At 37.4% G+C, this 14142-nt stretch overlaps 1 protein-coding gene across 2 annotated transcripts in view; it reads right to left on the bottom strand.

Moving 5' to 3' along the window:
- The window catches only part of MAP4K3 (mitogen-activated protein kinase kinase kinase kinase 3), a 257922-nt gene that overhangs the window by 73270 nt on the left and 170510 nt on the right, over positions 1-14142 (bottom strand). For both annotated transcript variants that reach the window (XM_006882333.1, XM_006882334.1), the window contains exons 9-12: positions 10691-10822; positions 9994-10056; positions 9825-9906; positions 9625-9735 (exon numbers count right to left, since the gene is read on the bottom strand). In XM_006882333.1, coding sequence (XP_006882395.1) covers positions 9625-9735; positions 9825-9906; positions 9994-10056; positions 10691-10822 — 388 coding nt within the window. The remainder of the gene's footprint in view (positions 1-9624; positions 9736-9824; positions 9907-9993; positions 10057-10690; positions 10823-14142) is intronic.

Here is a 14142-nt window from a genome sequence, read left to right as displayed (position 1 = left end):
GAACACTGAGCAGAGATGGCCTCGTGGCTCTCTGCCCCCAATGACATAGGTGAGGCAACGCAGCTGCGCTGCAACGCCTTTGGGAGCTGTCGAGTTCAGCCCTTTTGATTTTTTTACTCTATCTCCTTACACATTTCATTATAATACTTTGCTTTGTCTGCCTGATCTTTTAAAATATTCCAATCAGTCCTTAACGTCTTTGTTTTTTCCTTTTGCTTTGGCTTCTCAGCATTCTAGTGCAATATTCAGAGTCTCTTCTGACATCCATTTTGGTCTTTTTTTCCTCCTCCATCTTTGTAAAGACCTTCTGTATTATTCCTGGACGATATTCTTGATATCCTTCCACAGCTCATCTGGTCGTTGTTCATTCGTTTTTGAGAACTCAAAGCTGTTCCTGAAGTAACATTTGGTAATTCCATTTCAGATAAGAGACTCATATTAGAATCCTACAGGGCCTCCACAAGAAAAAGACTGATAACACAATTACAAAATGGGCAAAAGACATGGAAAGACAATTCATAGAGGAAGATATCTGGATGGCCAAAAAACACATGAAGAAATTACACAAAATTACTGGCAATAAGAGAGATGCAAATCAAAACCACAATGAGATACCATCTCACTCCAGTAACAAGGACAGCAAGTAATAAATGCTGGAGAGGATATGGAGAGATAGAACTCTCATACACTGTTGGTGAGACTGTAAAATGGTATAACAATTCTGGAAGGCAGTCTGGTGCTTCCTCAGAAAGCTGAACACAGAAAGCCCTTATGACCCATATATTCCACTGATTGGAATATACCCCAAGAAAATGAGAACTGAGGCACAGATGGAGACTTAAACACTAATGTTTACTGCAGTGTTACTCACCGTCGCAAGAAAATGGAAATAGCCCGAACGTCTAACCACAACTGAATGAATTAAGAAAGTAGGCTAAGTGAACTAACTCAGTTGTACAAGGACAAATATGTGTAAGACCATTACTGTGGAAATACTGTTGTTGTTGTTGTTGATTGCCTTCGAGTCGAGCAATGAACAAAAGGCGTGAAACAACTCTACAACTATCGACATTTATTAAAGTAAACAGAGTTTCTGGAGGCATGTTATTTAGGAATTGGATGCCAATTCTGCTTCTAATACGGTCATAAGTATGTTACTGTTATGTGCCACTGAGTCGCCTGCGATGTATAGCATGATGTATATATAGCCCTATGTACAGTAGCTCTGAACCCTTCCCTGTCCTGAGCCAGTCAAATTCCAACACACTAACCCCCAGTGCCCCAGTTACTTTATCAATCTATCTCAAATGGGGTCTTCCTCTTCTGTGCTATCTGTCCACCCTTCTGAGCATGATGTCCTTCTCCAAGGACTGATCTCTTCTGGCCATGTGCCAAAAGGAAGAGATGCAAAGCTTCAAAATCCTAGCCTCCAAGGGAGGTTTGGATTCACGGCAATTCTCTGATGATATACTCTTCTAGCTATTTTTAATTATCTTCAGCAAGATTTTACTTGTGTATGATAATAAAGATATTGTCTGAAAATTTCTGCATTCTGCCAGATCAACTTTTTTGGGAATGTGCACAAATACATATTTCTTCCAACTCATCTATGAAGTTATCAATATAAAGTCAAAAGAATACACACTGTCACTGAATCTCAAGAATTGGTAAGTATTCAACCATCTCAAGAGTTTTCATAAGACAAAGAAAATAACCAACCTGCAGTTAGTTGAAAGCAATGAAAAACAAGCCTCAAGAACTAAGAGAAGCCCAACCAAAAGATTTCAACAAATGGATGCAATGCTGTTCGTGTCACTTCTCTACATAAGACATCTCGAAGACACCAACTGACCTGAAGATATCTGAAGTAGTAGTTTTAAAAGAAGGGGGAATAATGCGTGGTTTAAAATCAGAAGTTGTGCATATATTCATTCAAACTGCTGTCTGTTGTTTTTATGTGCTGTCGAGTTGCCTGTGACTCATAGCAACTCTCTGTACAGCAGCTCAGAAGCCTGCCCTGTCCTTACCCAGTCTCACCGTCTCCTATACACTTACCCTCATTACCCCAGTTACTGTATCAATCCATCTTATTCAGGGTCTTCCTCTCCTGCGCCATCCCTCCACCTTTCTCAGCATGATGTCCTTCTCCAAGGACTGGTCCCTTCAAACTACAGGCTGAACAAATAATCTGAGAAGATGGACTAAATGAAGAATAATTTAGGATCAGGATTGGAGGAAGACTCAATAATAACTTGCTTGCTGAAAGCCAAGAGAACATGAAACGCTTACTGTGAAGTTCAAAGAGCACGGTTTTCAGTATGAAATATACCTCAACATATAGAGATAAAAAAATCCTCACACTGACCAATAATCATCATGATAAATGGAGAAAAGACTGACCCTGTCACTTGGATGCATAATCATGGAAGCAGCAAGTCAAGAAAGAAATCAAAAGATGTACTGAATTGGGCAAATCTGTTATACAAGATGTATTTCAAGGACTAAGTTTTGCCTGGCCCGAACCATGGAACTGTCAATCAGACATGAAAGTTTCACAAAGAACAAGGAAGACTAAAATAGAAATTATGTAGCTAAGGAGTTGGTAAAGAATGTACTAGAGGCCACCAGAAGAAAGAACATAGATAGCTATTTTCTGAAAGTAAAGCCAGAAGCAAGGATTGACAAGATTCTATCAAGTTATCAGGAGAGGCTAATCCCTGGAAAAGACATCATGTTTGGTATTCAGTCAGTAAAAATTACAATCTTTAAAAGAGATGGATTGCTATAGTAACTGTAACAACACTCTAACACACAATAACAACTGTGAAGGTGATACAGGGTTGGGGAAAGCTTCTTTCTTTGTACATGTGGTCACTATAAGTCACTGACACACAGTTACAGCTTTAGTAAAATGCCTCTGAGTGCACTGCCACCCATAAAAAAGAAATACTCAATTCCTTTTATATACTCCTAATTCACAGACATTCCTCCATCCTGAGGAGTAAAAGGTATTATCTGAAAAACTTTGGCAGTTCAATTCTAAATACCTGGTTGTTGTTGAGTATCAGAGTTGGAACCAACTCATAGCTGACTGTCCAGGGGGGTTTTAGAGGTAGTAAATCACACGGGAGGAGACTGCCCATCTTTCTACCACAGAGCAACTGGTGGATCTGACCATGTCTTTCGCATTAAGAGTGCAGTCCCTTACACAGGCCACCAGAGCTGCATCCTAAGCCCTCACTTTAAAAAGTGATAGCAGTATTTCCTATGACCACAGCAGCACCAGAGAGAGAGAGAACTCTCAGAAATACTTCTGTGGCAAACGTAATTAATAATTGAGCTTAAATTCAATGAGGTAGATCCTGATCCGGATCCAAGTTCATTATTCCCAAGTCAGGAAATTCTTTCAAAGATCCAACTATAAAAATGTGAATAATGGAGCAACTGCAAAGTAAATTTTTAAAACTGGATCTTTGTATATGCAGAATGGTTTGCTAATTATAAAGAACTTTCAAATACATTTAGTTTTAGAAATTTAGAATCTAGTGATGTCACTGTGGAGTTCTTATAAAATAGGAATTGCAGAAGAACTCAGTATTAAAAATGTTGAACCTCTTTGTTTTACAGTGAATAATGTACAATAAAATAATAAAACTAAAGCAGACATGTTGAATACTCTTAAAGCTATTTCATTTTCACCTAATTGATGTATGATCACAAAAAATCTTGAAAATCTAGTTAGTCATTCATAGCTGACTGACACCACTGTACTTAGTAATCATTAATTATTACAATTACAAATATTAGTTTACAATAAGAAGACTGACTTTCTCTGAGAAAATATCATTTGAATCTATAAGAAAAGTTCTCCTTTTCTCATTCCTAAAAACTAGATTCCTGTTACTACGTATTTGTTTATCACAGAGTTTAAAACCATTTTTCACCAAAGTATTTTTTACAACAAATGCCAATTTCTTTCCCATTAGAAGTAAAAGCTTCAAAAGAATCTTCATTCTTCAGATGGCATCTATAGTTACCCTATTACTTTCCCACTTAAGATATTAAGGTTTTTACTGGCCAACTTTTACTACTGTTAATTAAACAGGATGTGGTTAAAGACAATAAGCAGTATTTGGTACACTGAGAGAAACAGGAAATCTTTGATTTGTAGAGTCTTCCTATGTGTAAATACCACACTTTAAATTGCAGCAGTCATTCAGTCTACAAATAATTACGTTAACAAGATACACATCACAATCGGAGTGACTAATCAATCACAATACTCCATCAAATCTGTGGGTGATTTTATGTTGCTGTTAGGTGTCATCAAGTGGACTCCCAACTCAGAGCTTCTCTATCAACAACCTGAATTCTGCTCTATCCTGTTCCATCTTCACCACCTCTGACACTTTCACGTCATATATTACAGTCACTATGTCAATCCATCTTGTTCAGAGTCTTCCCTCTTCCTCTGACCTTGCACTTTTCCAGTATGATGTCTTTTCCCAAGAACTAGATTCTCCTGACAACATGCTCAAAGTTTTCCATCCTTGCCTCTAAAGAGCACCCGAGCTTCACATCCTCCAAGCCAGACTTGTTATTTTTTGGCAGTCCAGGGGATATTCAGTGCTCCAAGGGCATAAATTCTTCTGTCAGCCTTATTCACTGTTCAACATGCAGGTGCACAGGAAGCAAATGAAAAGATCATGGCCTGAAACAGGTATAACTTAGTCTTTAAACTGGCATCAATTCTATTTAGGACTCTGGAGAGCCCCTGGATTTTCCTCAAGGCAATACATCTTCTGATTTCTTGACTGCTATTACCCGGACGTTCACTGTGGATCCAAGTGAAATGAAGTTGCTGACAACTTCTTTCTTTTCTTCATCTAGCATGATGTGAACTATTGGTACATAGGTGAGGATCTTTGTTTTCTTGATGTTGAGATGTAATTCATATTCAAGGCTGCTGTCTTTGATCTTCAACATCAAGTGTTTCAAGGCTTCTTCACTTTCTGCAAGCAAGTGAAATCTTCCTACAATCCTGATGTCACATTCTTCTTCATATCCAAGTTCAGCTTCTCAAATGATTTTCTCAGTAAACAGACTGAATAGGTGTGAAGAAAGGAGTCAACCTTGATGCACACCTTTCTTGATTTTAAACCAAGTAGTGTTCCCTTTCTCTTGTCGGATCACTGTTTTTTAGTCTATGTAGGTTTCATATAAGCACAATTAAGCACTTGGGAGTCTTACTGTTAAAAGTGTTATCAATTATTTGTTAAAGTCCACACAGGCATAGTCAATAAAATGTAAGTAAACATCTTTCTGTTACTACCTTTAGCCAAGATTCACCCAACATCAGTGGTGATAATGCTTACATCACAGTATCTTCTAAATCCAGCTCAAGATCCTGACAGTTCCCTGTTGCTATACTGTTTCAGCTGTTTTTGAATATGACCATCCTTGTATTTGTTGTTATTGTTTGATAACTCCCACCTTCTGTTGGATGACTTTTTGTTGGAATGGATACAATACAGATCTCTTACAATCATTTGGCCAGGTAACTATCGTCCAAATTTCTTGACATTAAATATGAGCTGACTAAGGCATATCTGTTTGTTGAAACATGTCAGTTAGTATTTCATCAATTTTCTGGACCTTTTTTAAGAATGCCTTTGGTGTAGCTTGAACTTCTTCCTTTATTACAACTGGCTCTTGATCAAATGTTATTATTTACTGAAAGGTTTCAATGTCAACCAATTATTTTAGTACGGCGACCTTGTGTATTCTTTTCATCTTTGATGCTTCCTGTATCATTTAAGATTTTTTCCACAGAATCTTTCAGTATTCCAACTCAAGATTATAAAATTGTTATTCACAGTCAGTTCATGCACAAAAAGAAAGGTACATAATTATGTTGCCTCCATTTCTCCCACTGACAATAAACTTGTAGCACCTTATAAAAATGGGAACTGAAAGAGGGATTAATTAGCCAACAAGGATCAAAGTGCCAGTAGCAAATGAAATGTGTTAATGCTGGATCCTGCTAGAAGTGAAATTCTAATCAAAACAAATAGTTAAGGACAAAAGAGTTAATAGAGAATGCTGCTGTTTGAGGGACTGTAACTACACAGTCAGAGGAACCTTTGTGTGACCTGCAAATGAGAAAAGAGACGTTGATGAAAAGATGAAGATATTGCAGAGGAAGAGACATGAATACACAACTTTCCATCATGACAATACGGAGACATTTTTTGACACTGAAAGTGTAAGGAATAAAAGTTCTGGAAGCTGATCCAAGCCTGGAAGTCTGACACTCATGAAGAGGATCTGAGAAAGACAGTAAACTCCTTTCAGAAGAAGTTTTAAGACAGTGAGTCTAAAAAAGCAATGTGAGGCTGCTGATTGCCTTCAAGTTGAGCATGATTCACAGCAAGTGACTGACCCTATGAACAAAAGGCCTGAAGTCTTTCTATAAATATCGACAATTTCATAGAGTTTCCGGAGACATGTTGTTTAGGATGTGGAGGTTCTGAAAATCTGTCATTTAACCAAACATGAGCCCTTCTGAAACTTGAATAAATTTCTGACTGAGTCATATGTCTTTTTCTGTCATTTGGAATCGGTACAAGAGTTTCAAGGTTTACTAGGATTATGTCTCAAAAGAAGGGGCTGGAAAATTTCAATTAAGGAAAAGTATTAGAAGTGGAAGCACTTAGGCTAGTTTCAACTGGTTTTGGGAGATTCTGGCATTGTCATGTCAAAGGAAAGATTCTGTGTCATGTAGCTAGCTGTACGATGAGAAGAAAAATGTTCTCCAATTTACTCAAGGTAAGTGTAATCCAATTTACACTTTATTTTTTAAAAAACAAGAAAATGAAACACTTCAATTCACAGCAGTTTTAATATTTAGTGAAACAGCATACTAAAAAAAAAAAAAAGTCTTATCATTTTTCTACTCCCTACACATTTATATCACATGCAAGCAAAATCATGCTGAAGATTTTCCAAAAACTACTGGAACAGTACACTGACAGCAAACTGCTAGAAATACAAACTGGGTTTAGAAAAGCCTTGACCCTAGACATATCATTGATAACAGATTGATCTTAACTGAACATATAGTAAGTTCCTGAAGGATGTCTGTTTTTCTTATCAACTATTCAAAGACATGTGACTAGGTAAAACATAACCAAACTGTGGCTAACATTAAAAAGAATGGGAATTCCAGAACACTTTATTGTGCTCATACAAAACTTATACCTAGACCAAGAAGCTACTGCCCAACTGAGCAAAGGGAACTACATGTCACAAAATCAAGAAAAGGGTACATCAGGGCTGTACCCTTTCCCCTTATCTTTTAATTGATGTGTTGAACAGATCATTCAGGAAGCTGAGGAGTGGGATGGGAAGAAAAATGTTCAAAAGTGAAAAAACAATAATAAATATTATTAAAAAAGAAATTATTTTGGGAAGAAGAATGTGACATCAGGATTGGAGAAAGACTCATCAACAACCTGCATTATGCAGATGACACAATTTTACTCACTGAAAGTGAAGGGGACCTGAAGCATTTGCTGCAGAAGTCAAGGACTGTAGTGTTCAATATGAACCACATCTCAACAACATCAACAGAACAAAAATTCTCACTAGGGGGCTAATAGGCATCATCATGATTTATGGAGAAAAGAATGAAGTTGTTGAAGTTGTAAACGATTTAATATTGCTTGGCACTAGCAGTTAAGAAATCAAAAGATGAGCTGTCTTGGGAAAATGTGCAGTCAAGGATCTGTCCTGGGTGCTTTAAAAGCAACAATGTCAGTCTAAAAACTATGGTGTGAAGATCTTGGTGAAGCCACGGTCTTCTCAATTGCTTGCTATGCATCTGTGAGCTGGACAATGAACAAGGATGACAGAAGATGAATCGATGCCCGTGAGATGTGGTGCTGGAGTAGAGTATTGAATATACCATGGACTGACAAGAGAGAAAACAGGTCTGTCCTGGAGAGGTTGAAAATCAGGTTTCTACATATACGCAAAGATTTTGAAATTCTGTCTCATACACTTTAGGCATGTTGTCACGAATGGCCAGTTCTTGGAGAAGGACATTATGCTTGAAAGAGTATCAGTGCAGGAGAAAGATCCTGGATGAAATGGACAAAGTCAATGTGACAATGCAGTCAGGTGTTCTGGATTTGGTGAAGCAGGTTCAGAGCCACTGCTCAAGGAGTCCCTAAGAGTGGCAGTCAACTTGTCGGCTTTAGAGAGCTCAGGCAGCCTAGTTCATAGCACGTTAGTTACACTGCTAAGCAAAAGCCCTCTATCTCTGGTGGTTCTTATTCTCCAGTGGCTTCATGACAAGAAAATGGACAGGCTCATCCTGTTAAGATTTACAAGCTCACAAGCCCAGTGGAGAATCATTATAGGGCGGAAACGACTTGATGGCAATGAGCTTGACTGTGCTTTTTATTTTTAATATCTACATTTATGGGCAACAGGAGAGTTTTAAATATTTTGCCAAAAATGTTTAAAGATCATAGAACAACTGTAGTTTTTCTAATTGAGTTTAAGATTATTTTGCAAGGTTTCAGCCTGCACAGTCATTTGTCTGGTTTCATATTACTGTCTATATTAAAGACTGTACACTGAATTATATTAGAATATAGAAAACTTATATTCTTAAAAATAAAAACTACCTTTTTCCCTCAGTTTAACTCAGGTCAACAAAGACATTAAATTCATATTCAGGGGTTTCACTCTAGAGATTATCAATATTTGATCCTATATCAAGATTTCCAGAGTTGGGAGTTATTATGAGTTAAATGGCACAAATTCCCTTTTAGGCCTTTAAATAGAGACAAGGATTCTCTCTGCTATACATAGTCTTTCTACTGCAAGACTATCAATCTTTCAGTAGCATCATCAGCAAAATGTACACCATTTTAAGTGTCTTGTACAAAGCCAGCAGTATACAAGGCCATGCCATCTATTTCTGCTATAGATTCAATAACAGAATTCTGTTGTGCCATATTCACTGACTTCATCTATGTGTGGCAACTACTAGCTATACTAGGAAGGTTAAATATGCTAACAAAGTGAAATTCCCTTTATTTTCAAATTAACTATTGCCTCGTTTTTTAACATTTCCATAATGAATAGTTTTAATCAACAACAAAGTTATCTTACACTCTCCACTAACCTCTAAGGAAGCTGAAAGATGGTAAAAGGATTCTTTTTGAGAGGAAAATGGAATAAAAAATTTTAAGCTATTCTAACAGCCTAGTTTGGTACTTCTGATTTGCTTTCTTGCTTTCTTTTTGCAATAGGTTTACTGTGAATATCACCTAGCAACTACTTTGAAATAACTACAGTAATTTTGAAAAATGGATTAGATTATTCTGCCTTTGTGATTTTCAGATAATCATCACCTAAAAGAAGCCAATATAAAAAAATACAGTGTATGACTCCCCTAGAGAGAAACACTCAGGAGTAAATGTTCTCTCAGAATTTTTAATTTAAACTCATCCTATTTAAACTAGATCCACACATTCAGAAAACTTATTTTCAAATATATAACACATATACATATAAATGTTACATAAAGTAGTGAGTAAAAGCAATTCCTACCTCAGGATCATCATCATCAAAATAATGGTAGGTGGAATGATCTGGATTATTCACTTTATCTAAAAGCTCAATTGCCAAAGACCGTGTCAAAGGTTGAGTGACAAAAGGATGCTATAAAAGGAAAACAACACTTATTAGCAATCTTATTGTGCAATATTTGATCTTTGGGGGAAAAAGGTGTTTCAGGAGGAAAAGAATACCTGTAATAACTTTTCAGCTGTAGGTCTTTTTTTTGGATTTTTGGTAAGCGCCATTTTCACAAAATGATGAAAACTATTTGACCTGAAATACATTTTTAAATCAGAAATTTAAATTCTAATTCTCTGTTGCTCATCTTACCATGAAATTAAATAGCAGAAAAATACTTACCATTTTATTTTGTCCTTTAGCTTAGGAGGCTGGAAATTGCTTTTTGTCATTAGAAATAATGCTCTAGGGTAAAGGGGGAAAAAAACAAAACCAATAAATAATTACACAGCATTTTAGTACTTTATATCTGAATAAATATTATATAAGTTCTATTGCCACAGAGAGAGAGATCAGTTGGCCAAGTGGACAGAAGGCAATGCTACCAAGCTGAAGGTGGGTGACTTTTAATCTGTGGCCCTCGGGCCTATCTTTCATTGTTTTTGTTCAGACATTCCTCTAGGTCGTATAGCCCTGGTGTACAAGTTGCCGTACAGCGGTCACTTGTGGTTGCTGTGAGGCTGAACACTGTGACACTGATGTGTCAAATGCGTTAATGGCTGGTTACCCAATGTGCACAGAGAGTGAGGTGCAGCTCCCCAATGAAAACAAGCTTGGAAGGAGGAATGGCATCCACTTCCATAATAGCTTGCCTATGGAAACCCTATGAACCTGGAGAGAGGATGAAAGGCACCCAAGCATCGAGGACTCTCCTTCATAGGGTCGTTAAGAGTCGCCTGCGGCTCAATGGCACTGAACAACAATTGCCATTCATTCCGAAATACAATACTTTTCATGACACAATACTATGAGGAACTATGGGGCAGACAAGATACAGATGCTTTCTAAGCACAGAATCCTGGCAATCTGACACACTGACCTCATTGGGTGAAGGTCAAACATAGGAGGTTGCAGCTCAGCCAGTTCTATGGCTGTGATTCCCACGGCCCAGAGATCACAGAGTTGATTGTATCCCCCTTTCCTTTCAACAGCAGCAACTTCTGGAGCCATCCTAGAGAAGAGAGTCCAGAAAGAAAACCTTCTGTTTCATTGGATTTTCCTTCATACCTTCACCTGTGGTGGTGGTGTTGTTGTTATGTGCCGTCGAGTCGCCTGCGACTCATAGCAACCCTATGTACAACAGCCCTAAAATCCGCTCTGTCCTGTGCCAATCGCACTGTCTCTGACACTCCCATCCCAATTATCCCAGTCACTGAATCAATCCACCTCATAGAGGGCCTTCCTCTCCTGCGCCGTCCCTCCACCCTCCCAAGCATGATGTCCCTCTCCAAGGACCGGTCTCTCCTCACTACATGTCCGAAGTAAGTTAGACGGAGCCTCAGAATCCTTGCCTCCAAGGAGCCACCCGGTTTAACCCTCTCCAGGACAAATCTATTTGTTTTCCTAGCAGTCCATGGTATTCCCAGTACTCTTCTCCAGCACCACAGCTCAAAGGCATCAGTTCTCCTTCTATCCTCCTTGGTCATTGTCCAACTCTCTGATGCATAACAGGTGATTGCGAAGACTATGGCCTGTATCAGACGCACCTTAGTCTCCAGAGAGACACCACTGCTCTTCAGCACTTTGGAGAGTTCCCTAACAGCAGACTTTCCCATGGCAATGCGCCTTTTAATTTCCTGGCTGCTGGTGCCAAGACTGTTGACTATGGAGCCAAGCAGACTAAAGCTGTGTACATGGAATTAATTGTAACTATCTAAGCAAAGGCTTATTTAGGCCTAATTTTTAAAAATAATCACTCAAAAATCAATCTTTAGCATAGACCTCGAGATCATCACATCTCACAATTTAACTTGTTTTACTTAAACCAGATCCACAACTCAACTCAAGCCTCTGCTTTATTATTTCATTACTCTTGTTATTACTGCAAGGTTTACTAACACTGACAGAGTAGAACAAAATTTATCTGCATCTCAATCTTTCTTCCTCTGTACACAGAAAATGCCATTAAAAACATTTTGCAACAGTTCCTAACTTCCAGTTCTAACTCCACGTATCAATAAACTACAATCTAGACTTTGCTCACCGTATCAATTTTATAAATCCAATTTTATAAATTACAAGAGTGGGGAGTTTTTGTTATAGTGATGGAAAATGCTTAAAAATAAGTGTATACTTTTAAAATATATACTTATTCGAAAATTTTCCTATAGAATTATTCTAATGCTTGATCTTGAATGATTTTTTAACTGTCTTAATTTTCAAATTCCATAGCTAAAAGATCAATGCTATTGATCTGATTATGATAATGCTCCACTGGGTTTCTTTATAGTGGAAACTGCACATTTTAATCCTCCAAAGCAACTAATCTACTTGAACCAACAATCTTTTGGTTGGCAACCCTAATCTAAGTGAATGCAGAGAAAAAGTTGAGAGCACCAAGCCAATTAGCTCCTAAATAACTCCATAAAAGCTGAGGAATTAAGGCAATATACTACACTACCAGGGCTCCTTAGATCTCTTTATAATGCTTTAATTTTGTATTTGAGTCATTTAAATTATTATATTAACTTCCACAAAGAAAAAATTTAAAATCCTACACAGTAATTTTATAACTCTCTAAGAGTGACTGAAAAACAAGTGTGAGATAACATCTCACCCCAGTCAGAATATAAAAATTTAACAGAACAAACAGCAAGCAACAAATGCTGGCAAGGTTGTGGAGAAACTGGAACCCTTATTCACTGTTGGTGGGAGAGTAAAATGGTGCAACAACTGTGGAAGGCGGTATGGCACTTTCTCAAAAAGTTGCAAATAGAGATACCATTTGACCCAGCAATCCACTACTGGGAACATACCCCAAAGAGATAATAACTAACATCCAAGCCGGTATATGCACACCCATGTTTACTGAAACTTTGTTCACAATAGCAAGGAGTTGGAAACAACCTAAGTGGCCATCAACAAATGGGCAGAGAAGCTGTCGTATATTCACACAACGGAATACTACGCTGCATTGAAAAACAAGGAACTCATGCAATATTATTCAAAATGGGTGACCGTGGAAGACATTATGGTGAGTGAAGTATCTCAGTCACAAAAGGACAAATACTGCATGGTTTCACCGTTTTAAAACAGGACTGATATCAGGGTTGAGGGGGGAGACGGAGAGAGATGGGTTAAATATGTACACTGCATTGAAAAGATAAGGGAGAAAATTTTTAAAAGAGATATGTGATTAGGTATTTTTGTCATGACAGGAGTCTAGAGTGAAGGCCGCACAGTGGAGTTGACCTGGGGGGGGGGGGGGGGTTGTAAAACAAAGAATTTTTCTGGTACCTTTCCAAGAGGGTAGTGTAGTAGGGAGGAGGGTTGGGGGACAGAAAAGTGAAACAATGAATGAATGAATGAATGAATGAATGAAAACCCAAAGTCTCTGTAAATTTTCATTGTAATTAATAATAAAATAAAATTTAAAAAAAGAAAAAAAGAGTGAATGAAAGCAAAGCCTTACAAATAACCACTTATTTACTTTTTTGGACAAAGTAAGGGGTAAAACCAAAAAGATAAGAACTCTTTCAACTAGTATTTAAATGACTAACTTATGTTTAAATTGAAAATAAATGGAAGAAAAGTAGATAATGGTGCAAAAATGGAGGAAGAATATACCCAAGTAAGTGCAGAGGAAAAGAATGAATACTAGCAAGCCAACGAGCTCCCCCAAAATTCCAGAGGCTGAAGAATTAAGAGTACAAGTGTAAAAAAAGAAAAAAGAGGATGAGAGTAAAAACAGGAATAGGAATATATGAAAACATCAAGTCTACAAAAAATTCAATAGATTCTCATACTCCACTCTCACCAACTATGACCTAGCAATTACTTCTTCCCCATTCTCAATGAATGAGAAGACCAAGACAGACTGAACAAGAATGCTTCAGATCCAGGTTATCAAGACCAAAAGAGCAGGAGAAGATGAAAACATTAAGTAAAAAGTCTGAATGGAAATAAGTATCCCAGATCTCTTTATCTGCTCTGTTTGAGAAATAAACTGTCAGACTTGTCATCTATTTTCAATGCACACAGAGAACTATACAGTTATTAGTGTCTTTATTTTTGTTCTTCCATTTAAACAGATTCCTGAGGAAAGCCTCTATTACAAAATATGGGAGGGTATAATAATAATCAAATAGGAACAGACTCGTCAGCAATGCAGGCAGCAGAAAAGAAAAAGAAATTAAAACCAGATATTCTATCTATGAGAAAAAAACCAACAACAACAAAAAAACAAACAACCCAGAATAAAATACAGCAGAAAAGTATTCAGAGAAATATTTAAAAATTCAAATTTAAAATACTATAGCTGATGTTAGATGG

Source organism: Elephantulus edwardii, unplaced genomic scaffold (genome assembly GCF_000299155.1).
Source record: "Elephantulus edwardii isolate Elephantulus edwardi_28Jun2011 unplaced genomic scaffold, EleEdw1.0 scaffold00019, whole genome shotgun sequence".
NCBI classification, from domain to species: Eukaryota; Metazoa; Chordata; class Mammalia; order Macroscelidea; family Macroscelididae; genus Elephantulus; species Elephantulus edwardii.
The sequence above is the reverse complement of the archived record's forward strand: the minus strand, read 5'-3'. Positions and strand labels throughout refer to the sequence as shown.